The 25,366-nt window shown below is 48.5% G+C and overlaps 12 protein-coding genes across 12 annotated transcripts; 3 read left to right on the top strand and 9 right to left on the bottom strand.

Moving 5' to 3' along the window:
• Window positions 1-664: 664 nt before the first annotated feature.
• KD926_004381 (putative amino acid transporter) lies at window positions 665-2,455 on the bottom strand (the record flags this gene model as incomplete). Its single annotated transcript, XM_053097906.1, has 1 exon — window positions 665-2,455. The coding sequence occupies one exon, from the start codon at window positions 2,453-2,455 to the stop codon at window positions 665-667; it is 1,791 nt and encodes a 596-aa protein (XP_052958178.1).
• A 2,862-nt stretch (window positions 2,456-5,317) lies between these two features.
• KD926_004379 (uncharacterized protein) lies at window positions 5,318-6,607 on the bottom strand (the record flags this gene model as incomplete). The annotated part of the gene is made up of 1 exon (XM_053097905.1): window positions 5,318-6,607. The coding sequence occupies one exon, from the start codon at window positions 6,605-6,607 to the stop codon at window positions 5,318-5,320; it is 1,290 nt and encodes a 429-aa protein (XP_052958177.1).
• A 339-nt stretch (window positions 6,608-6,946) lies between these two features.
• On the bottom strand, window positions 6,947-7,831 carry KD926_004378 (arginase family protein; the record flags this gene model as incomplete). Its single annotated transcript, XM_053097904.1, has 1 exon — window positions 6,947-7,831. The coding sequence occupies one exon, from the start codon at window positions 7,829-7,831 to the stop codon at window positions 6,947-6,949; it is 885 nt and encodes a 294-aa protein (XP_052958176.1).
• Window positions 7,832-8,209: 378 nt separating this feature from the next.
• Window positions 8,210-8,518, bottom strand: KD926_004377 (uncharacterized protein; the record flags this gene model as incomplete). The annotated part of the gene is made up of 1 exon (XM_053097903.1): window positions 8,210-8,518. The coding sequence occupies one exon, from the start codon at window positions 8,516-8,518 to the stop codon at window positions 8,210-8,212; it is 309 nt and encodes a 102-aa protein (XP_052958175.1).
• Window positions 8,519-9,869: 1,351 nt separating this feature from the next.
• On the bottom strand, window positions 9,870-11,607 carry KD926_004376 (uncharacterized protein; the record flags this gene model as incomplete). The annotated part of the gene is made up of 3 exons (XM_053097902.1): window positions 9,870-10,213; window positions 10,285-10,386; window positions 11,463-11,607. 3 exons carry the CDS (start codon window positions 11,605-11,607, stop codon window positions 9,870-9,872), a joined length of 591 nt encoding a protein of 196 aa, XP_052958174.1.
• Window positions 11,608-13,324: 1,717 nt separating this feature from the next.
• KD926_004375 (uncharacterized protein) lies at window positions 13,325-13,796 on the bottom strand (the record flags this gene model as incomplete). The annotated part of the gene is made up of 2 exons (XM_053097901.1): window positions 13,325-13,669; window positions 13,737-13,796. 2 exons carry the CDS (start codon window positions 13,794-13,796, stop codon window positions 13,325-13,327), a joined length of 405 nt encoding a protein of 134 aa, XP_052958173.1.
• Window positions 13,797-14,588: 792 nt separating this feature from the next.
• Window positions 14,589-16,147, bottom strand: KD926_004374 (uncharacterized protein; the record flags this gene model as incomplete). The annotated part of the gene is made up of 3 exons (XM_053097900.1): window positions 14,589-15,017; window positions 15,150-15,620; window positions 15,776-16,147. The coding sequence occupies 3 exons, from the start codon at window positions 16,145-16,147 to the stop codon at window positions 14,589-14,591; spliced, it is 1,272 nt and encodes a 423-aa protein (XP_052958172.1).
• Window positions 16,148-16,741: 594 nt separating this feature from the next.
• On the top strand, window positions 16,742-17,239 carry KD926_004373 (putative quinone oxidoreductase; the record flags this gene model as incomplete). Its single annotated transcript, XM_053097899.1, has 1 exon — window positions 16,742-17,239. The coding sequence occupies one exon, from the start codon at window positions 16,742-16,744 to the stop codon at window positions 17,237-17,239; it is 498 nt and encodes a 165-aa protein (XP_052958171.1).
• A 557-nt stretch (window positions 17,240-17,796) lies between these two features.
• KD926_004372 (oxidase ustYa family protein) lies at window positions 17,797-18,930 on the bottom strand (the record flags this gene model as incomplete). Its single annotated transcript, XM_053097898.1, has 6 exons — window positions 17,797-17,801; window positions 17,862-17,989; window positions 18,047-18,125; window positions 18,184-18,399; window positions 18,463-18,615; window positions 18,834-18,930. 6 exons carry the CDS (start codon window positions 18,928-18,930, stop codon window positions 17,797-17,799), a joined length of 678 nt encoding a protein of 225 aa, XP_052958170.1.
• Window positions 18,931-19,534: 604 nt separating this feature from the next.
• Window positions 19,535-20,745, top strand: KD926_004371 (uncharacterized protein; the record flags this gene model as incomplete). Its single annotated transcript, XM_053097895.1, has 2 exons — window positions 19,535-19,613; window positions 19,667-20,745. The coding sequence occupies 2 exons, from the start codon at window positions 19,535-19,537 to the stop codon at window positions 20,743-20,745; spliced, it is 1,158 nt and encodes a 385-aa protein (XP_052958169.1).
• A 939-nt stretch (window positions 20,746-21,684) lies between these two features.
• KD926_004370 (uncharacterized protein) lies at window positions 21,685-22,311 on the bottom strand (the record flags this gene model as incomplete). The annotated part of the gene is made up of 1 exon (XM_053097894.1): window positions 21,685-22,311. The coding sequence occupies one exon, from the start codon at window positions 22,309-22,311 to the stop codon at window positions 21,685-21,687; it is 627 nt and encodes a 208-aa protein (XP_052958168.1).
• Window positions 22,312-23,561: 1,250 nt separating this feature from the next.
• On the top strand, window positions 23,562-24,299 carry KD926_004369 (uncharacterized protein; the record flags this gene model as incomplete). Its single annotated transcript, XM_053097893.1, has 4 exons — window positions 23,562-23,677; window positions 23,757-23,797; window positions 23,848-24,033; window positions 24,094-24,299. 4 exons carry the CDS (start codon window positions 23,562-23,564, stop codon window positions 24,297-24,299), a joined length of 549 nt encoding a protein of 182 aa, XP_052958167.1.
• Between the last annotated feature and the right edge of the window lie 1,067 nt (window positions 24,300-25,366).

Genomic DNA, 25,366 nt, shown 5'->3' with positions numbered 1-25,366 from the left:
CGACCAACCAGATGCATGGATCCGGCCGGGCGATTACTTGATCGGCGACTTGAATGGCGTGGTGTGTCTGCCGCAGGAGATGGCGGAGGGGGTACTGGATCTTATCCCTGGGATTGCGGAGGGGATTCGTGCGGGGAGTGTGGGGGAGGTAAGTTTCTACCTTATCTGCTGTCGAGGGGTTGGTAGGGGGAAGATTTGGAGTGGTTAGAGAGAGATGGGGAAGGGGGGGTGGTTAGGTTAGGATATCTAGGGGTTTTATAGAGTGGATGGCGATAGAATTGAGTCTAAGTGAGATTAAAACACATTGCAGTTGTTGGGCTAGTACTATTGACCCCATTTAGTTATGAGTACTGATACTAAATTGATACTGATACAATTACAACAGCCTGCATCTGGGATTCAAAGTGATTCGTAGCTAAGTTTGAAAGATCAAAATTAGCTTGGTCTAATAGAATGCTTTTCGGAATCAATATCGTTAAATGCGTAAACGGAGAAGCCGGTTCCGGTTCCGATAATAGATGGTCCAAACATGTCCGATGGACTCCGTGGGTCGTCGAATCGTTGAAGGGAGGCAGGGGCGGGCGAGACAAATATCCAACAGGGATGGCAAATGACGCAGGGGCATGCAATTTCTACAAAAAGCACGGGCAGCACGGTCTGTGAATTACCCCTGGATCCACACGGAGACGGTGGCGGAGGTGGTATAGATCATGAAGACAATGCCTAGAGCAACCATGACCATATCGCCTCGCTTAGCCCATGGGGACTCGGCCACGCCCTTCCAATGCAGATAGGCGGGGTATATATACACCAGCGGGACGCAGGCGAAGGATCCGATCAGCGAGACAAACTTGTCGAGGTCCCCTGCTCCAGCGGCCGAGATGACACCGCAGCAGATGACCAGCCCGGTGCGGAACACGTTCTTCTTCCATTTGATGGACGTGTTGTGTTTACCGGACTTCGGTCCGAATAATTTACCCTCGATAATGCGTGCGGCAGGGAACATCTGAATGGGGGTGCCGACTAAGATTGCGAGAGCATACACGAATTGAATCGTGTTCACGAACGGGTCGGTCTGCGGGAAGTTACTGAAGATCTCGGTCTGCGTGCTCTCGCCGAATGTGGCGTAGGAGAGGGCGCCAACGGCCGTGAAGAGAACTGTAATGATAGCCATGATGAGATAGAGAAGTCGGTTGAAATGCTCCGGTTTCTTCATAGACGACTGGATAGGAAGAATCAACCCAATCCCTTCGAATGTGAAGATGGAGGATCCGATAGTCAAAGTAAACGAGCTCGGGTTAAAGAGCTTGACGGTGGGCTCCATACCACGGGACATCAGCGTGGCAAGATCATAACAGTAGATGTAAGCCAGACCCAAGAGAATGAATGCATCCGCAAGGAGGGCGATCGGGCCCAATTTGGAGATGTTGCGGATCCAGCCCAGCGGGATAAGAATAACCAGTTGCAGCACGATCAGGTACCCGGCCGAGATAAGAAAATCCGGGTTGGCAGTCACAGCCTGGAGGAAAGCGTGCAGGTTCTCGGCAGTAAAGATGATACAAGCACAGACAAATCCGATTTGGGAGACAGCGATAGAACTCAAGATGAGGGAGCGAAGTCGAGGACCGGAAATCCGTTCACCAATATCACCATACCCACCACCGTACTGACGGCGACATTGCAGTAGCAAATTGAAGCACGCCGTCGAAATTAGCGCGACTGTCACTAGGGTAATGGACGAGAAGAGGATACCTCCGTTTCGGAAGGCCCTAGGCAGGAAGATGATGCCAGTGCCGACAAATGCCTTGAGCAAGGTTAAAAAGGCTTTCATGTCGGACGCATCGCCTGGTTGGCCAACACGCGACCGTCTTCGAGATCCCAGCAACGCCGTGCGTTCCGTAGCATGTCTGCGATCTCCGTCCGGGTGTCGATCGCGCCGGTCCTCGCTGGCCACCGACTCATCATCCTCCTCAGTATCAATCAGGTCCTCACCCGCGAAATTACCGTACAGGTCCAAGAAGTCCACGAAAGAGGTAGTCACCCGGGGATGGTCAAAGTCGGCATGTCGATGATGTTGAATGAAATGGCGTCGAAAGCTGCCTGGCTCTAGAGCAGCCACTCCCTCTTCGATGGCGTCCTCGGGCTCGCGCTGAAGGTAGGAAAAGCTATAGGCTCGCTTGTCTAGTTTAGCCTGCTTGGACCTGGCCTCGATGCGATAGAGATCACGGTGGACGTCACCGCCTTGGAGTTTGAGGGAGGACTGGGGCTCGAGCGCAGGGACGATGTTACTCGACTCTCCGTTGTCGTTCTCGTTTTCCGGCGGCGATGGGTACTGGTCGTGTAACGACGCGGTGAACTGCGGGTCGAGGTGTTGAGCGAGAATGTCGGCCTCTCGGGGGTCGGGCTCGTGGCCGCCCGGTAACGAGGAGGCGCCGACGGGGGTGTGGTCGTCCATAGTATACTAAAAAGATTCAAGAGCACAGCAATGGATAAGGAGGCAGTCTCATCCTGTAGAGGATAGTGAGTGATGGAGGGGTTTGTTTCAAAATGCCCGAAAGGATAGAATGCGAGAGAAAAGCGACGAAGAGAGAAAAGTAGAGAAAGAAAAGACCAAAAGAGACAAAGGATGACGTTCAACACATCCCTCCCGATGTGGAAAAGCGTGGCTGCTGAGTCATCCGGTGCTGACGCAGGGCGCATCACGAGAAGATCCGGTCTGGCCTGCGCTCAACCTTCAGGCTGCCAACTCTATCTTTCTTCTCTGCCTGGTTGCCTCGGTATCAGATGATTGCATCCTACGATGATCTAAATGCCCACGCCTTGGTCACACGGGCCTGGCATCCCGGTTTCGTGAACCCGTGCCGAGTGTTTGTATATATTTTTGGATAGCACTATAGTTGCCAATTGTCTAGTCGTCATGTTAGAACAAATGGACCCTCCGAGGAGATATCTTGCACTCAACAAAAGTCAGTACCCCTCGCGTAACACAAATAATTGCACATTCCTTATACCACTAACTACGGATTATGTTGAGTAACCAAATCCAACCCCTGTATTCCCCAAGTTTGCAGCCAAGACTCTTGGCTGTTTGCTTTCAATATGCGGTGTGCCATATTATCTTACAGTTATTTGGTTTGGGGATATGTATGCAAAAAGTGACAAGCTCTTTCAACAAATGGTCCCATAACTCAGTCGGTTAGAGTGCGGAGCTAATAACTCCGAAGTCGAGAGTTCGAGCCTCTCTGGGACCATCCGTTCTTTTTTGCTTTTTCCGTCGGTTTACTGAACTTTCTTTTCCTTTTAACTTTCTTTGTTTTTGCTCATGCTGTCCGGTAAATTCCCATACTGACATCTCCACACTCGTGAATTATCCATATTACTATATGGATACCTTATGGATAGCATATACACTGTTGACCAACCAGATATAATGAATAATAAATAGTATCTCTACGCATTTGAGGACTAGAGTTGAATAAACCAGCGTGCATTCAGATAACAACAACGTCATCCTCACAAATGTCCTACTCTCACTCAGCTCCCACTCACAATCTTTGCACATAGACCACATCCCGCCAAAGCCAACTGCCCATATCGCAGGCCATCAGAACATGACATGACACCCCCTTAACCATCCCCTCAATAGACAGTAATCGACGAACTCCCACTACTCTGATATCCCTCAGTCGCGACGATCTGATAATTATGGTTCCCCAAGCTCATGCCAAGCTTAGACCAGGCATTGAAATGATTCGCAGTGGTCACACTACCCCCGACGCGCTTCGACTGCCTAACCGACCAAAACTGCGTAAAGGTCCGGGTGCCTTCGATGGACGGCGCGTTGTACCGCACAGACGTGTAGATGTCATACGTGCCGCCGTCAGAGGTCACTGTGCCTCTGTAGGTGCCGCCGCTGCCGGGGTTGTAGGTGCCGTAGGACTCGACGATGTAGTACTCGATGAGCGGGTTCTGGGTCCAGCCGTAAATGGCGAGGTAGCCGTTTCCGCTGGGGTTGAAGCTGCCGCCGTAGTTGATTGTTCTGAGGGGTGTTAGTTGGGTGATAGATAGTAGTTAGCTAGGTGGGTAGGTAGGTAGGTCGGTAGGAAGAGGAAAAGGGGGCCGTGAGTTTGGGGGTATAAGGTAGATACTTGCCTGGTGCTTCCTGGATTCCAACCCTTTCCGCCGACAAAGTTGCCGACGTTGGACCATCGCACGGTGTAGGAGCCTCCGGCGCCGTTGGTGTAAGTGACGTCGCCACCTCCGTCGGTCCAGAAGGAATAGTAGTAGCCGTTACTATAGCCGGTGCTGCTGGGGGTGGAGCGTTCGGCGAGCTCGTGCAGAGTTTCGTTGAAGGAGTCGTTGGCGTACTCTGCTGGTTGCTCGACAGGCGCGGAGAGAACTCCGACGGCAGCAGAGAGCGCCAAAAACAAGGCGGAGAAGGAGACCATGGCTGGCGATTAGCTGTGCTGTTGAATTTGACGCGAGTCAAGGCAGTGTGGATTTGTGTTGATGGATAGTTCCTTTCTTTCGTAACGAAGGATCGCAGGTGCCTTTTGTATACCTTCATCTCGGCATTAAACACTTAGCTGGGATGCTATGTGCGGGGCCCCGGATGTATGGAGGACCTGAAGAAAGGGCCTGGAACGTCGGCTCTTGTTAGTTTAGGCTGATCAGTCGATCATCCATTTCTGCCGATGTACATGGGATAACCCTATTGGCAGACGGGTTGAAGGAGTTCATGAAGGATGAATGATTGCCACAGCCTAAGATAGGTGTGGAGATGACAGGCAATTGTCACGAAGAAGCTGTTCATCACGCCATTACCCCGTATACGCCAAGAACTGACGGGTTTAAGGCCCTTTTGACGACACCGTCTTTGCCTAATTGTGGACTCTTCAGCGTCAGGACTCGAGCTCATAAGAGCTCGAACATAGCCTGAAATGTTTCAAATAGCCTCCTGATGAGAAGGCCCTGAAGCGGCTATTTCTTCACACCTACTCATTCGGGTTGTGTCAAGACAGCGTTCAATTTAGCCTCTGCGCCCGAGAGCGCCACGGAGGGAAACTCGGCTAGCACCCGCATCGAAGAAAGCGACAAGTCTACCCCGAGTTCTTGGGTTACATCGCGGGAGTTTCAAAGTCCCGCTAAGCTATATCGCTTAGAGGTCTGTCGTGACTAGTGTGTCTAGACCGTTTGAGAGAATGTAAATCTTTAGGATATGGGGAAAAATGCACGGGATAATACGAAAAATTATTGAAAGCAGGCGAAACAGATTCTATCATGGGTAACAAGAAAAAACAATAGAGGTAACGTAAGATCACCTACCCCCTTTCTCGAACGTTGTCGTCGACAAAGGAGATCGAGGTGTATAGGCTGGAGGGCTCTCCTCGTCATGTGGCGGGTTTGAATATGAGGCCTCCGTGACTCCCAATTCTTGCCTCGGTAACTCGGCCTCGATTTTCTTGTCCACTCCACCGGTATCCTGGACATCGGCCATTATATTTATGGCTATGTCGGCAACATTAAACTCCAGTGTTTTGCCAGCACATTCAAACACAAACGACCCGGAAAGCGTGTATTGACGGGATATGTTGAACGTACTAAAAGACACGTCCAAGTTCTGGAACACAAGAGGGCTAAACATCTGATTCAAATCGATTCGACCTGATACTGGTGCTCCAACTGACGATTTTGACAAAATCTCGATGCGCTCGTCGACTTCACCGGAAATAGCGCCCATCAGGGACGGCGAGGCCCGCGCTGAAGTGCGACTCACCACGAACATCGACACAGACTGCAGTACGATATCCGGGGCGGTAGAAACCGAAGCGTTTTCCATGAACGGCACAATTTCCAACACACATGGCAGTGGCGTCGACTGAACCACCTGGGCGGAGTAGGTCAAAGAGACCTGGAAGTCAAAACGAGGTAGTCGCGCAGGCGACAGCCACGAGTGAAATTTCTCCTGAACGCCCAGATTCCGGCCTCGGTTTTCAGGAAGCAGGAGTAAGCTCCGAACGGTGAACAGCTGCTCTCGACGCTGCCGATACAACGACGGCGAATCGTACATTTTGTCCACCTGCGCTGCCCGCGGGAGGAAATTCAGCCGAACAATATCATCGAACAACGGCGTTCTTTTACCCAAGAAGCCCTTTTGGGGCTTCATCACTTGGGCCCGGATCCGATACTCGATCGCACATTCTAACTGGCGCAGAGAATCGCCCACTTCCACCGCAAAGGAGGGGGGCAGCGGATGATTGACATCGCTCCGGAAGGGGAGTTTCTCAGGCCATTTGCCGCCCGACCCAGCGTGCGACGGGACCGTGAACTGAAACGGCCATTCATATGTGTCTGGCGAGACAGAGTCGCCGTTTCGGTGCATGAGAATTCGCTCTTTCTCGAAAAAAACGCATTTGCTGCGATAACTTGCGGATGGAGCGGCGGAGCCTTTGACTTTCTTGACCGTGGCCTTGGAGCGCCCGGAAAACGTCACGCGGACGTCTTGGATTTCGATCAGATTGGGGCACTCGAAGACCACCCGGCCTCGGATGACTTCATTCCCCGAGTATAACGGTAGTGGGTTATCTAGATGGATGGCGAGGGGCATAATGGCGGCCTTGAGGGGATGTTAGTGTCCAGTGAGAGATGGGAGGACAAGCTGACGATCACTTGATGGCTTGAAAGGGCCAAGAGGCGGTGCATAGCTAGTTTAAACGGATCCTGGGCCGATCCAATTATATAAGGGAATATAAGATTTTGGTGGAAGTGTTACCTTCCGTCATGCTCCTTAGGCTGCTAGGCATCCTTTCTCTGCCCATGGAGCGCGCGGCTGTAGATTGACCAATGAGAGGCCAAGGGCTACGAGTACGCGGCAGCTGCCCTTTCCGGCGTCAATCACTCGGTAGATCCCTGCCTCATTTATATTTGGACCGGAGTTCTTTCCTTTCTACTTCCTAGACAAAGCCCCAGTATCCAACAAAGTCTGTACAAAGGCCACAATAGCCCGCGTCCCTATCCTAGCAATCTTATCGCCATCTCCCGCGTTCGGATCAAATGAGCAGACCGTCAGCGACTTTGGCGTCAACTTCCTCGGCACCAATCCCATGCATTTGACCAAGTCCGATTCCGATAATCCCCCGGGCGACGGATAATCATTCACCTTGCCATACGACTCGTCCAAGACGTCCAGATCAAGATGCACCAGAGCAGGACTATACGAGCGTCTCTGGAGCTCTGCCTCTAACTCACGCGGAAAATCCACCTTCTTCGCCGCATCGCCCCAAATCGAAACCATCCCTGCATCAATCACTCGCTGTTGCTGGACCTCGGATTGATCACGTAACCCGCAGTACAGAAACCGAGAGTAATCAAAGGGCTGGAACCCAGGGACGGTGTTCATGAGCGCGTGCCAGCTCTCTCCGCGTAGCATGGAGAGGCCCATAGCGTCGAAGTACCCGTTCTCGTTGACGTCGGGGGAATCGAGATCATCGTGAGCGTCGAAATAAATGAATCCTAGATCTCGGATTTGTAGACCACATGCGACGGCGGCGCTGGCCATGCAGTTCCCCGACAGGATGAGGGGGAATGTCTTGTTGTTCACGGCATCCGAGACGGCTTTGGAGGTGCGACGGAGGACCTCGAAGCTGCGACCGATTTCGCCTTCGAATGTATCTACTCGGTCGATTTCTGTGATGGTGATTTTTATGCCTAGATTTTCGAGCTCGTGGACGAGGCCGATGGAGCGGAGGCGATGTGGCCCGTTGCCTACGCGATGGTCGCGGAGACCGACGTGGTATGGGGAGAAGATGATGGTGACGCCGTTGGTGGACATAATGATGTTTGATTTGGAGGGGTGGGTGGTGAGATGTTTGCTTTAAATAGGATCTTGCGTAGACGTCATGTTTCCTAATTCGTACATTTCCCCAACTCAGTGGGTCTTTTGGATGGAGTGTCATACCTGCATCTGGATGTTTCTCCAAAGTGACCTATGATTAGTCATGGACTTTTTATTAGTTAGTTAATCCATCGTAATAAAATAGATAAACAAATCTAATATTGATATTAGGAGAGATTGTCAAACCAGCGAACTTAATTATATCAGTGTCTTTCAACTAGTATTAATGACTCATGTTTCCCCCAAACCACCACCCAAAACCTCATACCGAAAGAAAACAACACACACAAATCCCACCCCAAACCAATCATCCCCCTAATCCAACCCCTCAATAGTAACCTCCATATGAATCTTCGCATTCTGATGATTCTCCAACGTAACAAGACCCGTCTCCGCCAAGTCCTTCATCGCCAGATCAAAGTTCACGCCGACGACCCCAGCGTCCTCATCGACTTTCCAGACATCGGTCTTCACAGGAAGTTGGCCCGTTAGCGAATTAACGGTCTTGATGGCCGCGTCTTTCGTCCAGTCGAGGAGGATGGATGAGCTGCGCGGTGCGATTGGGGCTGCGGACGCGCAGGTCATGAGAGCCATGGTGGCGGTTGAGAGAATAGTGAAGCGCATGTTGATTTGAGTTGGTTGGATAGTGTTTTCAGTATTATTGTTTCTTAAGTAGAAAGAGTGATGAGGGAACTGGGGTTGGGTTAGTTTGGTTGAGGTCCTGATAGCGATAGGTGAGTGCGTGGGCGATAGGTGTGACATACGGATAGTGATAGTAATGTTAGAAAAGAACGACGAGGCGTAAAGAGCGACAGAACAGCTATATGTAAAACGAACGAATGACTGGATGTAAAGGTTCAAAAGAATGGCGGCTAGATAATTACCGTAGCTTGAGGTCTGGATGGGGGGAAGTCAGTTGCGGGTGTCAAACGCGTTCAGGAGATGACATTTGACAAGGCTGTGATATTTTGAGCGAGATCGATCGTTCCTGTCTAGGCTAAGGGCCGTTCTATTTACTCTCTAAAATTTAGAAGAAGTATAAAGTGTGGTTGGGATGCTGATTGGGGATCGCATGGCGCTACTTTCGTGAAGATCCACCAGGGGTTTGTTATTGTTGGTAGAGGCACTGAGGTGGGGACAATTGTTCCTGAGCTGGGTGTCTTTGCAATGGGCTCTAAACTTAAGCTTTGGAAAAATTTTCCTTTCGTTGCTTGAATTATATACGGTATTGGGCACATTTTCAACATCTGTCAAATCCGGTGGCTTGTTCCTAAGAGTTTTTTTGGTTTTCATGGAGTGTTCGCTTATCCAAGTGGATCGCAGATGGATCCAAATTTCGGCATCGGGAATTCTTAGTGGCTTGGTTCTTCCTGACGAAGATCGATTCTATTTCCGGTTTAGATGAAAAACGGGTACTAGATCCATGATAAGGATGAATAAACAAGCCAATCGATAAGAGCACAAGAGACCAGATGCCACCGCGAGGAATCCACTGCATATACTTGAATATCCCTTCGTTAAGAAGGATTGACCCTTGTTTGGTGCACTAGAAAATATTTCATACTATAGAAAGAGACAGCTAACAGGAGCTCTAGGTCTACACATAATTATCCCTAGCTTTCTAAATCGACTTCACCCAGTTTATCCTCTTATAAACAAGGGTGACACATCGTGTGGAGGAGAATGTCGATACTTCGAAGATAATTGGCATATTAGCCTAACTGAACAAACTGCGTCTTTCGAGAAACTTTAAACTTAGACAAAGTCGTAAATCGCTCTTTGAATGGTCAAATCGATCATTATTCAATAGAAACTCTATCTCAATTGGATGGTAATATCATAGTGGCGAAGGAAAGAGGAACTTATACATATTAATTCGTGTTTTCACCTGATATAATCGCGTAGAATGGCTGTTCACCGGCAAAGGAAATACCGATAATTATTTATACAAACTCTTCTTCGCGAAATGAAGATACTAATAGTAAATCACAGCGTCCTCATTCATCTTCCCTTTGGCCTGTAGCTCCTTCACAGTCTCCTTGATGCGAGCCACCAGCGCCTTGCCGTATTCCGGGCCCAGTGGCGGCGCGGGTTTGGAGGTGTCAGGTCGCAGCCAGGGAACGGGTTTTAGCCCCTGGGAAGCGTCTCGAAGAATCTGTATCGCCTGGTCATCGTATCCAGCACCAAGAATAATGGCTCCGACGCCCCAATCGTAATCCTTACTCCCCAGCGCGCTGTTAGACGGGTCATTCTTTTCACCGCGTAGTAGGGCGGGAATCTGGACCACCCCCGCTTCGGTGGTCGTGACGAAATGAATGACTAAGTTGGGATTTAGGTAACTATTGTTGCATGGGCATCGGAATCTGATCGAAGAGATGATGGATGTTTACCTTCTAATTCAGGCTTGACGGCTTCGACGACGGTAGCGCCGATCTGCTCGGTCTTACCGCAGAGGATAACGGGGACAGAGTCTGACATGATGAAATAGGGACCTGAGCTAGAGAGCTCAATAATAATAGAGGATGGCGGGAAAAAAGAACGATGCTTTGCCAAAGGAATAAACAAGTGATTGGACATGCGTTTGGCTCCCCGCTTTAAATACCTAATTCGTCAGTAGGATGGCAGCACCATTGCATTGGAGCCTTGTTCAACACCACGATGCGATCTTGCTCTATAATACACAACATTATTTGACCAATTGTCTGGAGAAATGCAGTATCTTTTAGAGAATAATATTTTGATTACATAGAAATACGTATTTAATTAGCCACCAATCATTGGACAGTTTGGCCGAGTGGTTAAGGCGCACGCCTGCTAAGCGTGTACTTTCGAGTGCGCAGGTTCGAATCCTGCAGCTGTCGATTTTTTTCTTTTCTTTGGTGTTTTGCATATGCCAACCACTATCTATACATAACTCGTTCTTGGTTGGAGTTCCCGCCTTACCAGTTCCAATAGTGAGTGCTTCATCTTGTCTTGATGGCGTTATTCAGGGAAAGTCAGGACATGCGGCGTTGAATGATATTATGTTAATATACGTTATGCGGTGGAGGGTGGTGGTCATAATAAGGAATTAATTATCTCTTAATAAAAAAAAAGAAATTTGTTCTTTTCTGTTAGCATCAGGTACTGAAAATCATCAGTCAGCTGGCTTTTTGGTCTAGTTAGAAGTCGTACCGTTGTGATTGTCAACATGATACTGATGGCGATACGCCGATACCTGAATTTGCCACTGTTTCGCTACAGACTAACTATCCTTGAATTCACTCGGGTCTTTACACGTAGATGTTTCATCTCTACCTCGATCAGAGCAAGTGTCTTGATATGATTATAGTGGAAATAAATTTGGATATTTGTTGTTTTATTTTCCTTTTTGCTTTATTTTGTTCGTTGATCGCGCCGGGATATCTCTCTTATAATTGAACACATTTGGAGACAAGACAAGAACTATTTCCTAGTATATCCCTTAAAGTACTTTCACTTTGAAACAGCCGAAGCTAGGTATCTCAAGTATAGTCGGTTTAACAAGAGGTCGGGTCGTCAGGAATACAGCGCTTCTCGGGGACCTCACGCTTGCCAAAGTCCCCAGGGCTGCAGGAGGTAGGGTCATCGGGAATACAACGCTTGTTGAGAGCAGCGACGTCGCCGGTAGGGGCAGCTGTTGCGCAGACACCGAGCAGGGCCGTGACGGCGTAGAGGGAACGGAGGAGGACCATTTTTGCGGAGCGAGGAGCGAGGATGTGCGGATAGAGGATGGAATGGAGCACGGTATTCAAGAGGGATGGGTGGATATGCTGCGATTCAGACGTGGGAATTCACTGTTTATTTACGATGGATCCATGATCATAAGACAGGGAAGCAGGGACCTCTACGCATTGCCTGATCGACATACAAAAGGGTGTATATGGCGACGACAACGGGAATTACAGGGTCCTGAAAGATTGATAAACGAAAAGCTTTTTCAGTGACAACGATCTTCTTGGCTGTTGGACAGTCGGTGAAACTCCGGGCCATAAGAGGCATACTCCGGAGTAGATTAGATCAGAAGAGTCCGTATCATTGGTAGACAACGTGGGGGATCGGCGGTTTTGATATTAACCTGCAAGAAAAGCTGAGGAGATAGGTAGAGAAGAGGAGATTCCTCGGGAGGAGATTCCTGACAAAGAGAATTGGCCGTTGGTCGTTACAGTTATTAGATCGGCAAAAAAGTCGCAGAAAATACCTCATTATACTGGGCTTAGAGCCAATGTATTAAATAGATATTTCGACCACATAATATGGAATTGTGACCTCCAATCAGCGGGTTTTCTGTAATTATTTTCAAGTAACCTTCAATAGTAACCTGCACAGTCAACTCATGAAGACAAAAATTGAACTGGTGAATTCAGTAGCAAGACACTCATTAGTCCCAATTTTCTTCCCACTAGAGCTGTATCCTGCGCCGATCAGCAGGGCCTGTGGGGTGCCCGGCTCCCGTGTCACTGTCACTGTTAGTGCCAACCTTGAGACTTGGATAATAATATGCCTTGTTCCTGGATGGAAAGAGCCCAGACAGGAAAAGTCCACGGATTAGCCATTATTTGAATGAACGCCAAGGCTTGAGGGAGAGAGCGAGGCGATGTTAGCGGCTATACAAGTTAACATAGTCTAGTCAAATGTGACTGGTCGTGGTCGAGACCACTGCAATATCCAAAATGTACCAAGGTCTGTGACTTATTGAGAATACGGAGTAGTATCCGTCTCCACACCAACCGAGAAACTGAAATGTTATTGGCAGTGACATCAGAGCTCTGTTTGACCTTGAGCTAGCAGACGTCTCTACCTACCTGGACGTCCCTCGCCCGAACTTTATGCAACCTATATCAAAATATAGTGAGCTACCAAGGAAAGAGTGGGGGAAAAAGATAGACACGAAGTGTAAATATTAAAAGCAAATATCGAGAAATTGGCATTAGAAACTTCATATTCGCCCCATTAACAAGGACCACGTACCCTCTCCCCATTAAGGTATGGGTGAATCCACTCTTAGTGCAAGCAGAAGACGCCCTCAAACAGAGGCAAAACTCCCATGGGTAACCGAAAAAAAGTTCTCGTATCAATATCTTTGTCATTATCATAAAAGCTGCGACGAGTGAAATATCGTCAACTCATGGTTCTTTTGGCAAAGTCTGTGGATATCTCCTGAATATCACTGAATATCAGACCGGTTTCTTCTCTCGTCAATAGATTATTTAGACCCCTTGAGTCACTGAAGATGCCCTTTTACCGTATGAAGTGTCAGAGGCTATAACATCGTTGTATGAATCGTTGAAGTGGTAGTTAAACTTGATAGATGATCTCCGTTTGGGACCATTGCAGCACAGGTGGATTGCGGATAGACAAGTACGCTGTAATTACCCGCTGGAGAAACCTACGGATCTGGCGTTGTAGGAATCAGGTCCTCTCCCAATAGGAACGGAACCTCTTCGCCACCACTATCTCCCGTCGTCTCAAACCCGATTCTCCTCGAGTACCAAGAACAAGCAAAATATCCGCTAGGGTACGTGGCCAGGTAATCTCAAGAATAGCATGGTACGAGAGTTCCCCGATATAGTAGCGACCACCGGACGTGATGATAAAATCAACATCAGCATTATTCCATTTGTCCCTGTTGAATAGAACGGGCGTGAAATTTTGTAGTCCATGACGTTGAACTAGACAAAATTCGCAAGTATAAGGTTTGAAATGCTCCTCGAGTAGCTGGGGACCGTCGGACCACCCCATTGGGATTGCGTCTAGCTAGAAGTGAATTAGAATCAGATTTTGTTTTTCTTATATTCTGGGACATCGGTGAGATAGGGCTTACGGGAATCTTCTTGATAGTAGTGCAGTCCGGGCACTGATGGGTAATGCGGAGACGAGGCATGACGTTGTTTTTGAACAAGTATAGTTAGAGTGGTGGTCTAGAGAGAGATTGGACAGCAGAAAGATGCGTTGACTCAGAGATTGAGGTGGTCCGAGTTGTTGATGAGTAAATGATGACGGCACAGTATGTACTTAGAACATGGACCCCCCACACTGTCTTGAAATTTTCGTCCGATTTACTACCGTGACGCTTCTTCAAAACATTTTATATATGCGCATATAAGCAGATTTGATATTTATACATTTAAAATATATCTTATGACTCTGGTAGATAGAGTAAGAGTTGTGATAGAAAGATATATTAGCAATGTAATGATTTCTATTGTATGACTCAAGATTGTGTAGTTACCCGGAGTTGTCAATATTATGCAAGGAGCCAAAAGAGTACCTCAGAATATTTGGTAAGCGTGCCTAATCATGGGGTTCTCCAATTCTTTAGTAAAACCAAACCCTCGTTAATGATGTATAAAGACTGAGCCAGTATTATGGCTCGTGTATTTTGTATTCGGTTCAGAATAATGATAGGACTTGAGTACCTATGAAGATCTTAATAAATTGGAACAAAGCCTACTTTCTCACTTATAAAGCCTTTTAATTGTTAATTCCAATCAAGTATAGTAGATTATCTCCAGTTAGGGATGATCAGCTACGGCGTCCCACCGCCAAAGCCGCGTGGGTGTACATTTATCTACCCGCTGTCTAAACGTTGCACTGAAATGATCATGGCTCTCATTGATCAGATTTTTAGCCGTCTATCTCGACCATTGTCTCATGTATTTAATATACAAACATTTCATGAAGACATCGTCTGGTTGGTAGCCTGGATTAACACCCGCCGATACGTCGTCAGAGGATTAGCTCCGTTATCCTTGACCTCCAAAATCAAATGCAACAACCAGCAACCCGACGGGCTATCACCCTTCCCATTACAGCTGTCGCTGGAAGAGAGAATGTTCATCTGCACCCGCTGACCGTTATCCGAAACGGTCAAGTTCAGCGCAGGAACCTGGCCAGCCACGTTCCAATCATCCGATCCAGGCTCTTGATATTGGAACCAGTTGTACGACAACTCATCGCCATCGGGATCATAAGTACCAGTTGTATCAAATCTGATAGGCGAGCCCACCATAGCGGTCACCTTGAAGGGACTCAACTCCGTGCTTCCATTGACCGAAACAACGGGGTGGTGGTTCGCCTTGCTGACATTCGCGGGTAGGGACCACTACATGCGAGCAGCGAAATCACTTTGGTACGCATCGCGCCATCTCCACATCGTCGCTTGGTTCGATTTGAATGTCTGGTTGTTGACGCCGACCACGCGATCCGCTGCATCGCTGTAATGGTTGTAGTTTACCTCCGTCGAGGGATCAACCTTGGTGTATCGTCCACCCCAAGATCCGTACCCGGGGTTCTCGGGGTCGCCAAGACCGTTCTGGATGAGATACAGGAAAGTCGGGGTATCGCCTTCCATGATATACTTGAAGCTGGGATACGCGACACTACCATAGGGACAGATCTGGATGTTGTCGCGGAGCCACTGATGAGTGACGGTGCTTCCGTTGGGACCGCCCTCGTCGACGCCGTAGTAAGTCTCGCCGGAGATAGCAATCCAGGTAGCAAGGCCGTAATGGTTCCAGCCGTGGGTGGAGGAGATGTAGAAAATGTCGGGGTAGTTGCGACGGATCCAGGCGCCGGTGTCGTCCTGATCGGAGATGGCGTACACACGGAGCCGAGAGCGCAGAGTCGCGGCTTCCGAGGGCGAAAAGTTCTGGTTGATTTTGTAGACCACTTGGGCGAGGACGTTGGTACCGCCCCAGGCGAGAACCTAGAGAGGTTGATCGGACGCCTGGAGACGCTCGAGGAGGAGCTTCCCGCCACCGCTGAGGGTGATGTTGCTGCCGACTGCCTTCATGCCGTAGGTCTATGGTGTGTTAGGTTTAATTGTATGTGATGACTGGGAATGGTGTGGAAGTGACCCACCTTAGGCCCACTGCGCAGAATACTCCGGAAGTAGTCTCCGGAGCGATATTGTGCATCAGGAGGAGCGTGCTGGTTGAGGTTTTGCGTGACATTGCCGTAGGCGTTGATCACCTGCAGCATATCCTCTGGGTGAGTTTCATCTCGGAGCCAAGTGGATGTTGAAGCAACGAGACCCTCGGTCTGGAATTGGTTGGAGTAGAGAAGATAGCGCGTCAAGGATTCTTGATCATCCGGTTCGGTAGAAATGTACGAAAGGATGAACACCCGAGGCTTGTCTAGGTAGGACACAAGGGATGATCTGTTAACAGCCTTGCACAGGACTTGGATAGTCAAGATCCAAAGGATCGTGGACCTGAGCAAAAATGCCGCCATGTTGCGAGACTCCAAAGAAGCAATGATGAAGCAACCGTGACCTAGCAGAGAGGTACAGATACCTTGGGACTATCTTCGAGCCCGTCAAGCCACTCATTCTTGTATGTATTGAGAGTATATTAATGGCAAGCTAGGTATTGACGGGTCTACAGCTTGGAGGTCTCATCACTGCAGTTGTCGTTCTTGGCGCTTCAGTGGACTTGATTATCGCAGCCGAAAGTGGGTCCTATACTATCAGAAATTCAATCTTCATTTAAATCCTAAAGATTCATCCTTTACAATTGTCTCGCAACAAATGGATCAGTCTACAATGAAGCAATGGCAAGTGGAAAGCTCCCAGGGAGCCGACTCTGCAATGCATGGAGACCACTATCCCCCAATCTGGGGAGCATGAAGTCCTAGTGAAATTTAATGTGGCATCCTTGAACTACCGTGATATCATGATTGTGAATGTAAGAATGACGGCCCCAGCAAGGGAAACTATTAATTGAGAGGCGGCCCATAGGGCACATATATGTGGAACACCAAGGATGGTACTGTTCCTGGGTGAGTTGCACGTTCATTTCTTCCTCCGGCCCTATTCTCCGTTCACGTATGCTTACATGTCCCCAAAACGGCAAAAGCTCCGATGCAGCAGGAGAAGTGGTAAAATTAGGACCTAAAGCAACGCGCTTCGCCATCGGTCACCGGGTTTCTCCCATATTCCACCTCACTCACCTGGTGGCGTCTTTGCAGCCGAGAGACTTTTCCTTCCAGCTAGGCTCGACTCAAGATAGCGTCTTCCGAGAGTATGGTGTTTTCAACGAACAATTCTGTGTGGAGGTCCCCTCCAATCTAAGTTACCGCGAAGCTGCATCGCTCCCATGTGCAGCTGTCACGGCATGGAATGCGCTCTACGGCGGCTCCCGCAAACTGATGCCCGGTGATATCGTTTTGACGCAGGGAACCGGGGGTGTCAGTATTTCTGCCCTGCAGTTCGCCAAGATGAGCGGTGCCCAAGTCATCGCAACGACCAGCGCCGCTGAAAAGGCAGAGAGATTGAGAGCGGAAAGCGCGGATCATGTCATAAACTACGAAGAGGACCCACAATAGGGAGAGACGGCCAAGAAGATCTCGCATCGCAGACGGGGAGCGGACTTTGTCATTGAGATTGGTGGCGCCAACATCATGACACAGTCTACGTTGGCGGTGGCTATTGATGGAGAGATTGCTGTCATTGGTAGTCAAGCAGGGGCAACCGAGGATGGACCATCCAGCGGTAATCATTCCACCTCGATCGCCATTATCCGTAGGATCGTGGTGGGCAGTCGACAGTTGAGCGAAGCAATGAACGCAGCTATTGAAGTCAACAATCTGCATCCGGTTATTGAGCCGAGGGTTTGGAAATTCTCAGATCTCCCCAAGGCCTACGATCATTTTGTTAACGGCGATCATTTTGGGAAAGTAGTGGTAGACTTTGATTGATGAAGAACAATTCTATAGTTACGTCAGGTCTCTCTGCAGACCCAACAATCAGCTCCCCAAGTCTTCGCTCGTCCCCGGTGAAAGGATTTCAGATATCTTGACACGAATTAATGATCATGTTCACTGGCTGAGACAAGTGTGTCATGGGCCACCCCAGTAATATATTCCGCTCCATCTTCATATGCTCACCCTGCCAAACGTTCATCAGTCAGTGATCCTTTCAATTGCGGGATGTTCACCTCATACGTACCTAATTTGGGATGCATCAATAAGCCAGGCTCGTATATATCCACGCTTCTCGATCTCATCCAATCGTCGATGCGATTCCAATCTTTACATTGGTGGCGGCCTTGGTCAATGCCGAAGGGAATTCGTTGCCTAGATCTGTCTGAGTGCTCGAGATGACTGAAATTCTTGCTCAATGAGAAGACTTACCCAACGCCCCATTGCATAGGAAAGATGGTTAGATCAGCGTTGCACCTCACCGCATCCAAGAGATATTGCAAGCAGTGTTCTGAAAATAGAGTTAGCCGGAATTTGTTGTCCTATCACTGACAGGGGAGTAGGCTGACCGGCGTGCTGCAAGAGATCAATCTTCTGCTTTTCACTTCTTTCTGGATGGTAATGCTCGAAGTACAACATATGGTGAACTCGCTTGATGCAATGCACCGAGTGGTACACCGCAACATTAGCGTAGACATCTCCCGACCCGTCATTGAGCTCTACAAGACCAGGCAGACCACGATAGTCCTCTGGGACCTCGTCTGGGGAGATACGGATGTTGTTGTCTGTAATTATTCTTTAGTTAGTTTCACACTGGCGCTCAATGTGGTTACCACAGCTGTACGCACATTTCACAATATCCGCCCAGGCGGCGTCAGCCTCAGGACCGGGTGGCAAGAAAATTGCGTGCTGCGAATCGGGAACCTTTCTCCCCTTTTCGTCGTGTGTCGATTTGTCTTGTAAGTCATATATTGTCCACGATATTGCTTCTTCCATGGGCGCTATGCATAATTGTCAGTGGGAAATACTGGCGAAGGGTGGAATTGTGGATGGCCTAACTGGATACAAGATTTGGCCCATTGATCCCATATGGACATTCTCTTTTGGTCAAGAGATACCAACTTGTACCGAAAAAAAAAGACTGCATGAACCAAGATTGATATGAATATCCATCCAATGAAGAATTCGCTTCCTATTCTGCGGTCTGACTTTTCCGTACAGTTGCTCTTGACCGAGGCACTGTCGCGAGGCAGAAAAGCCTCTGTCGAGTCGTGCTCTTCAGACCCGGAAGGACTGTTTCTGAAGAGGCTCCTCATTTTTAGTTGGTATTTCAGCGTGGGTTAGTCTTGTTGCGCGAAATAGGTGATTCTAGGTGAGCTGTACCGGTGGGATCTATTTCTTGATTAGTGTTTGGCAGGGTAGCTCATCCGGCCTTCCCCTTGCATGGTATCTACTTGATCAACCGCCCCCAGACAATAGACCCACTGCCATACGTAACATGCATGCAGCGAAACCCTCACACGGCCGCTTTATTTATCGTTTTCCCAGAATTGTCCATGCGAAAGTTGGTTCCTCGCGCCACGCCTCATCCTAGCTGCGGTGAGAGGTGCGGTTAACAGACTTTCATTATGACATGTCAAAATCGCGCAAGGATCGACCGCAACTTGTCACCTTTCGAATAGTTAAGTGCATAATGCGGGGTATTTGGACTCATGGCGGCATCTCAGTTTGAAGAGTTTCCCGACGAGCGATATCGTGCTCAATTGGCCTCCCATGGAGTATAAATATCTCCATCTTCTCTGCTAGAATTAACCTCTCACCCTCTCATCCACCTCCAGTCAAACGAGTTTTGCAGTACTCTTCAGTTCACAATTTACCACAACCCCAAGCCTATTGCCTTTTCTTCTGACGCCATTCACCATGCAAATCTCAAAGCTGCTTTGGACCATGGGTCTACTGGCCATTGGAGCCCAGGGATTGCCGCAAGGCAACAGACCTGGTAAATCAAAACGGGGTTTAGCTCTCTGAGAGTTTTGCTGACAGTGATTCAAGGTGCTCACAATGCTGGTGTCCAGCATGGTGGCGATAATGCCATAACCGACGATGGCCACAGAGGCCCGACTAGCGCCCCCCACGACTCTGTACCCCAAGTTCATGACCCTCAAGTCCACAATGGCCCCAATTACGACAACATTGGTGACGATCATCAACGCGGAGAAAAGCAGCGTGTTGTGAGTGGAAATGCGGACCAGGGACATCAAGACGAGGAGAAGCATCGTGCTGCGGGTGCAGATGCGCACCAGGGTCACCAACGCGAAGGTAAGCGTGGTATTTTGGGTAAAGATGCGGATCAAGCTTATGAAGGTAACATCAGCCATCGCTCGCCGGGTAAACACGCTGACCAGGGCTATGAAGGTCTACTGAACCGTCGTTCGGGCAAAGATGCGGACCAGGGTTACCAGGGTATCAACGCAAGAGATATTGGTGCTGGTCGTGGCAACAACGGTCACGTTCAGCATGATGGACATGAGGACGGGGACAATGGTCACAATGGTGATCGCGGCGATGATGCCAATCGCGCTGATAAAGGTGTCGTTCAACATGATGCGCATGAGAAGGCCGACAATGATCACAATGGTGACCGCAGCGAAAAGGGCACTGATGGCAACCGTGCTGATAACGGTCGCATCCAACACGATGTGCATGATGAGACGGACAATGGCCGCACTGATGATCGCGACCAGAAAGGCCCTGATGCCTATCGTGCCAATAAAGGTGTCGTTCAACCCGATGTGCATGAAGAGGCTGAAAATGACCACAATGGTGATCGCGGCGAGAAAGGTCTGGATGCCAATCGCGTCATCAAAGGTGTGGTTCAATATGATGCGCATGATGAGACGGACAACGGCCACAATGATGATCGCGACGATGATGCCAATCGCGCTGATAACGGTCGCGCTAACCATGATGTGCATGATGAGACGGACAATCGCCACGATGGTGATCGTGGTGATGATGCCAATCGTGCTGACAACGGTCGCGTTCAACATGATGTGCCTGAGGAGGCGGACAATGCCCGCAATGGCCACAATGACTTCATAATGGGAAGGGGTAGTGGTGGTAGAAACTAATCAAGGGTGTAATGGTGTGAGCTGGTGGAGGAAATCGATTAGAGCTAAAATCGGATTGCGAAAATGGTAAAGCATGCTAGCATCGACTATGGTGATCTTATGAAGGGCATAGTGGCAGGAATTCTAGCATGGGCATGGGCCATCCTGGAACTGTATCGCATAATAATTTTCATGTCTATAGCAGATGATGCTCGTTATAATATAATACGCGAATGATGTCTCTTTTTCCAATCTTGGTTCTTAAAATTTTTGGAAGTTGTATGGAATAATATTCACAGCTAGCCGTTGAAGTAAGCCTCCGTAGTTGATACAAAGATGACAATTTGTTCGAGGCAGTTCAGGAAATAATAAACATTACTGCCTGCAAGCTAATAGTAAGCAGTCTAATAATCGTACTGAGAGTAATTCAAGTGAGTTTAAAAGGAAATTCCATCGACATAGGACGTTTAGTTCTGAGATAGAATATTTTACTCCAAACATGCCTGGGCAGTATATATCTGACAATAGATAACACGGACCCCCAGCGAACTCTGTCAAAAAACCTGCTCAAAACTTTGTCTCCCTAACCATCAACCATCAACTCTTGAACCAGTCTCTGCTGAGAGACCACTCCCGTATAGCCTCAAAGTTTCGGCAGGTGTGCGGTCGCTCCGTTTCGCCCGCAAAGCCAGCACCACGTGGATTGTTTTTATCCCCAAAGTACAAAGGCTTGAGTGTCACCGGGGTTAGATCGGCCGAGCACATAATTCCTTGTCGCAGATGATCCACGCAGTGATCTGCCGGTGATAAAAAAGGATTAGCATGGAGTTCTTTGTCAACGTTCGGCTTTTAATGCCGGTGCCGCACCCCTGCAGCTGCAGCCGAGCCGGCTCTTAAAAAAAAAAAAAAAAACTTTGCAAGGAAAGAATTACCGATATGAATTCGCATGCCGCCCTCTTCTTAAAGCTTATGTCCGCCGTGGTGAGCTTGACCGTTGATATATCTCCTGAGCGCGTCCAGGCAATGGAGTGAGTGCAGGACTTCTACCCCCCCAAACACGCCGGAATGTCTGGTGTGACTTTGAATGCCAACTAGGGGCTCGAGGGCTGGTAGGGATGGTTGGTCTTGATTAAGCCGATCTATTTCTTCATCATGCAAGACAAAATATCGACGCCCAAAGAGTTCGTCCCAGGCTTTGTCGACAGCCTCTAGGTCGCGACCGACATATGCCGTCTCGCCAGGCTTTCCCTCGGCGCGGTATATGGTTCCATTCTCTAATACACGGAGACCCGATGAAAATCGACGTCGCTCGAGAGAGATGTGAAGTTTTGCGTCGTCGAAGTCGGTCGCGAAACCGGTCTCGTAAGACCCTCTGAAGCGAAACAGCGTATAGGAAGATGGGAGGAGGAGAAAGAACTGTATAGTCGCGATTACCAGGAGGATGAATGTTGATAATTGCCAGCCATATCTAGAAAGACGCCGCTGGGAGGGAGGCTCCTCATCTGCTATATCTTTATCACACTCGCACTTTTCATCCTGGCATTCTTTTTTGCGTCGCAGGAGCTTATAGTGTTGCTCTTCATCCATTTTGATCTTGGAGGCGAGAACGCTACTGACGGAATATACAGGTGGCATGAGCACGGGCAGACGCAGCAGCTGAACAGAAGCAGGCGAAAGGATGAAACTTGCACGAGAACTTCATGATCAACAAATACTCGGTAGTGGGTAGGGACTGTCATTCTCGTGGGGAGAAACTTCCCGCCATCAGCGCCGCTGCTTTGGGGCATCAATAGCCCGCCGAGCTTAAGCCAAAAAAAAAAAAAAAAAAAAAAAAAAAACCTTGAATAACCTTTCCATTCAAGGAAACTCAAAATTTAGACTAACCTATTCATCAGTAATCACTGGCTTAAATCCTCAATCGATCTCCTTTTCTTGGAATGTAAGTGATATCCATTCAAGGGAGACGTATGTTGTCCGCCACTCTGCTTTTCAAATCCATTGAAGAACTTTTATAATGTTCCTTCTTATCGGCATTATGCATGAAGCCCTTGGCATTTCGCAATATTAAACATTCGGATGATGAGTTTTTTCCTTTGAAATTAGAAATGGGGGGATAATCGCAGATCAAACTGCTGGTGGCTCATCTGTCACTAATGAGACGAATCCATATCCTAAGAATAGCTGCATAATGTCTAATCTATTATCAAGAACTCTATTCTAGATATTTGGGAGTATAAAGGTGAAATAACAAAATTAACTAAAGTAAAAGAGAACAGTAGGGGAGGTAAAATCTTCTGTCAGAGCCCGGCAAGTCTATATAAGCATATTAAATGGTTTGACGATACGATATGACACAAATGGATGCTTTATCCGCAGCCTTTCTCCATACTTAAAAAAAACACTAAAGGGAGAGGAAGCATGGCTAATGCAACAAACGCTAGTAAAGAATTTCCCCATCCAACCCCCAACGCGTCATACATGGATGGCCCTGCAAGCGGCAAAACAGCTCCCATGAGTGAGCGAAGCACTGTATTGGCCGCTGCTGCTGACGCGGCTTGAGTCGTGAATGCATCGACAAGATATGCTTGGACCCCGGTCTTTAGGTTAATGCAGGTTAGATCTTGTGCTCAGTATACCATACCAAGATGCAGAACATTTCAAGACAATGAGCGAAAAGAGCAAAGAGAGAGACATACAAATGAAGCCACCACACCGACCCCAATCCAGCAAGTCCCGATGATAGGAAGTATTCCATTTCCTCTCGTACTTAACTTATTAGACATACAAGAAGATAACTATTATGTGGAGGCGGCCAGAACCTAGCGCGAATATCGAAAATGAATGAATTACTGAGAGACACGGCCTTCGGAAAGCTGGTTCGAGTCCTGAACGGCCATCGGATTCTGCTCTATCCTGAGGATGCCAATGCTAGCGAAAGAAGGGCCTGCGCTTGGTATAAGTATCGTGGAGTCTGACTCACAAGATACTATTGCTTCTCACCCCGTCGAGAATGCTGGTCCACCAAATAACAGGATTATCGTTGTTGACTCGGGCCCTGATGACAGTGAAGTAAGTTTATTCAGCTGCCCTTCCCGATCTTAATGCTGAGCTAACGCTTGACAGAATCCTCAGAACTGGAGCTTTGGGAGGAAGCTTCTGGCCAGCCCAGTGATATGATTCTGACCTTCGCTATCTATATCGGCTCAGCTATCTACTCGCCCGGCATCCCTGGCGTAGCGACTGAGTTCGGTGTAAGTACGATCGCCTCGACGTTGGGCCTCACCCTATTTGTTTTAGGTTACGGTATCGGTATGCTTTACCCTGCTGGAGATCACTTTGTCTCTTTGAACTTTTCTGACAACGTTGTAGGTCCCATGATATGGTCCCCTCTGTCCGAGCTTCCTGTGATTGGAAGAAATCCTGTTTATCTCTCGACTCTGTTTGCTTTTATACTCCTCAATCTAGTAGTTGTCTATGCCCCTAACTTCGGAACGCTTCTGGCTTTTCGATTCATAACTGGGCTTTTTGGCTCCCCTGCCCTTGCCACTGGAGGCGCATCTATGGCGGACATATGAACCCCTAGAGCTGCCGATTATATGATAATTATATGGGGAACATTTGCTATCGCTGCGCCTGTCCTTGGGCCCATGGTAGGGGGTTTTGCCTATTCGGCCAAAGGTTGGACATGGACTATATGGCACCTGATATGGGTCTCTGCATTCGCACTTGTTTTGTTGTTTTTCCTCATGCCGGAGACGCACGGACCGAATATTCTGTATCGTTGTGCTCGACGCCTGCGTCTTGCCACTAAGAGAGAAATCTTCTACTCCCAGGCGGAGCTTGAAAGTCATTCGTCTACACCCAAGGTTTTTTGCGCATTAATACCTCTCTTTGGAAACTGGGACACTGATGACACTCTAGGACCTTCTATTCGAGACTCTCGTTCGCCCATTCCAAATGTGTTTCTGCGAACTGATCGTCCTTGTCATGAACATCTATATCTCCTTGGTATACGGTATCCTTTATACCTGGTTTGAAACATTTCCAATTGTTTTCAGTGAAATTCATGGATTCAACCCTGGCGAAACCGGAGCAGCCTTTCTCAGAATAATTGCAGGGTCAGTTGTCTTCGCTGTCCCAGGCTATATGTGCTGGAAGTGTTTCTACCAGTCTCAGGTGGTTAATAGTGACGGCTCTATGGCACCAGAGATGCAGATGCCTCCCGCATTCGGGAGTCAGTTGTCTCCCTATTTCTCTTTTTTGGTTCGGCTGGACAGGCAACTCTGTATCGATTAACTGGATGGCACCTATCGCGGCATCAGCACTGTTCTCAATTAGCGGATGTCTGATATTCAACCCCATTCTGTACTATTTACCAATGTCGTATCCAACCTACGCCGCGTCAGTTCTCGCCGGGAATGACTTTTTGCGTTCCTCATTCGGAGCGGGATTTCCCTTGTTCGCATCTGCCATGTTTCACAATCTAGGGGTGGGTTTGGCCTGTACGGTGTTGGGGTGCATAACTTGTCTTTTTATACCGTTTCCTTTCATTTTGTACTGGCGTGGCAAGCAGCTCCGAGGGAGGAGTAAATATGCGCGTCATGAAATCTGATTGTGGGGTTTCTCAGTGTCGCTTGGAGTA

This window comes from Aspergillus affinis (assembly GCF_023601865.1).
Source record: "Aspergillus affinis strain CMG 70 chromosome Unknown NODE_20_length_373750_cov_87_641216, whole genome shotgun sequence".
NCBI lineage: Eukaryota > Fungi > Ascomycota > Eurotiomycetes > Eurotiales > Aspergillaceae > Aspergillus > Aspergillus affinis.
The sequence above is the reverse complement of the archived record's forward strand: the minus strand, read 5'-3'. Positions and strand labels throughout refer to the sequence as shown.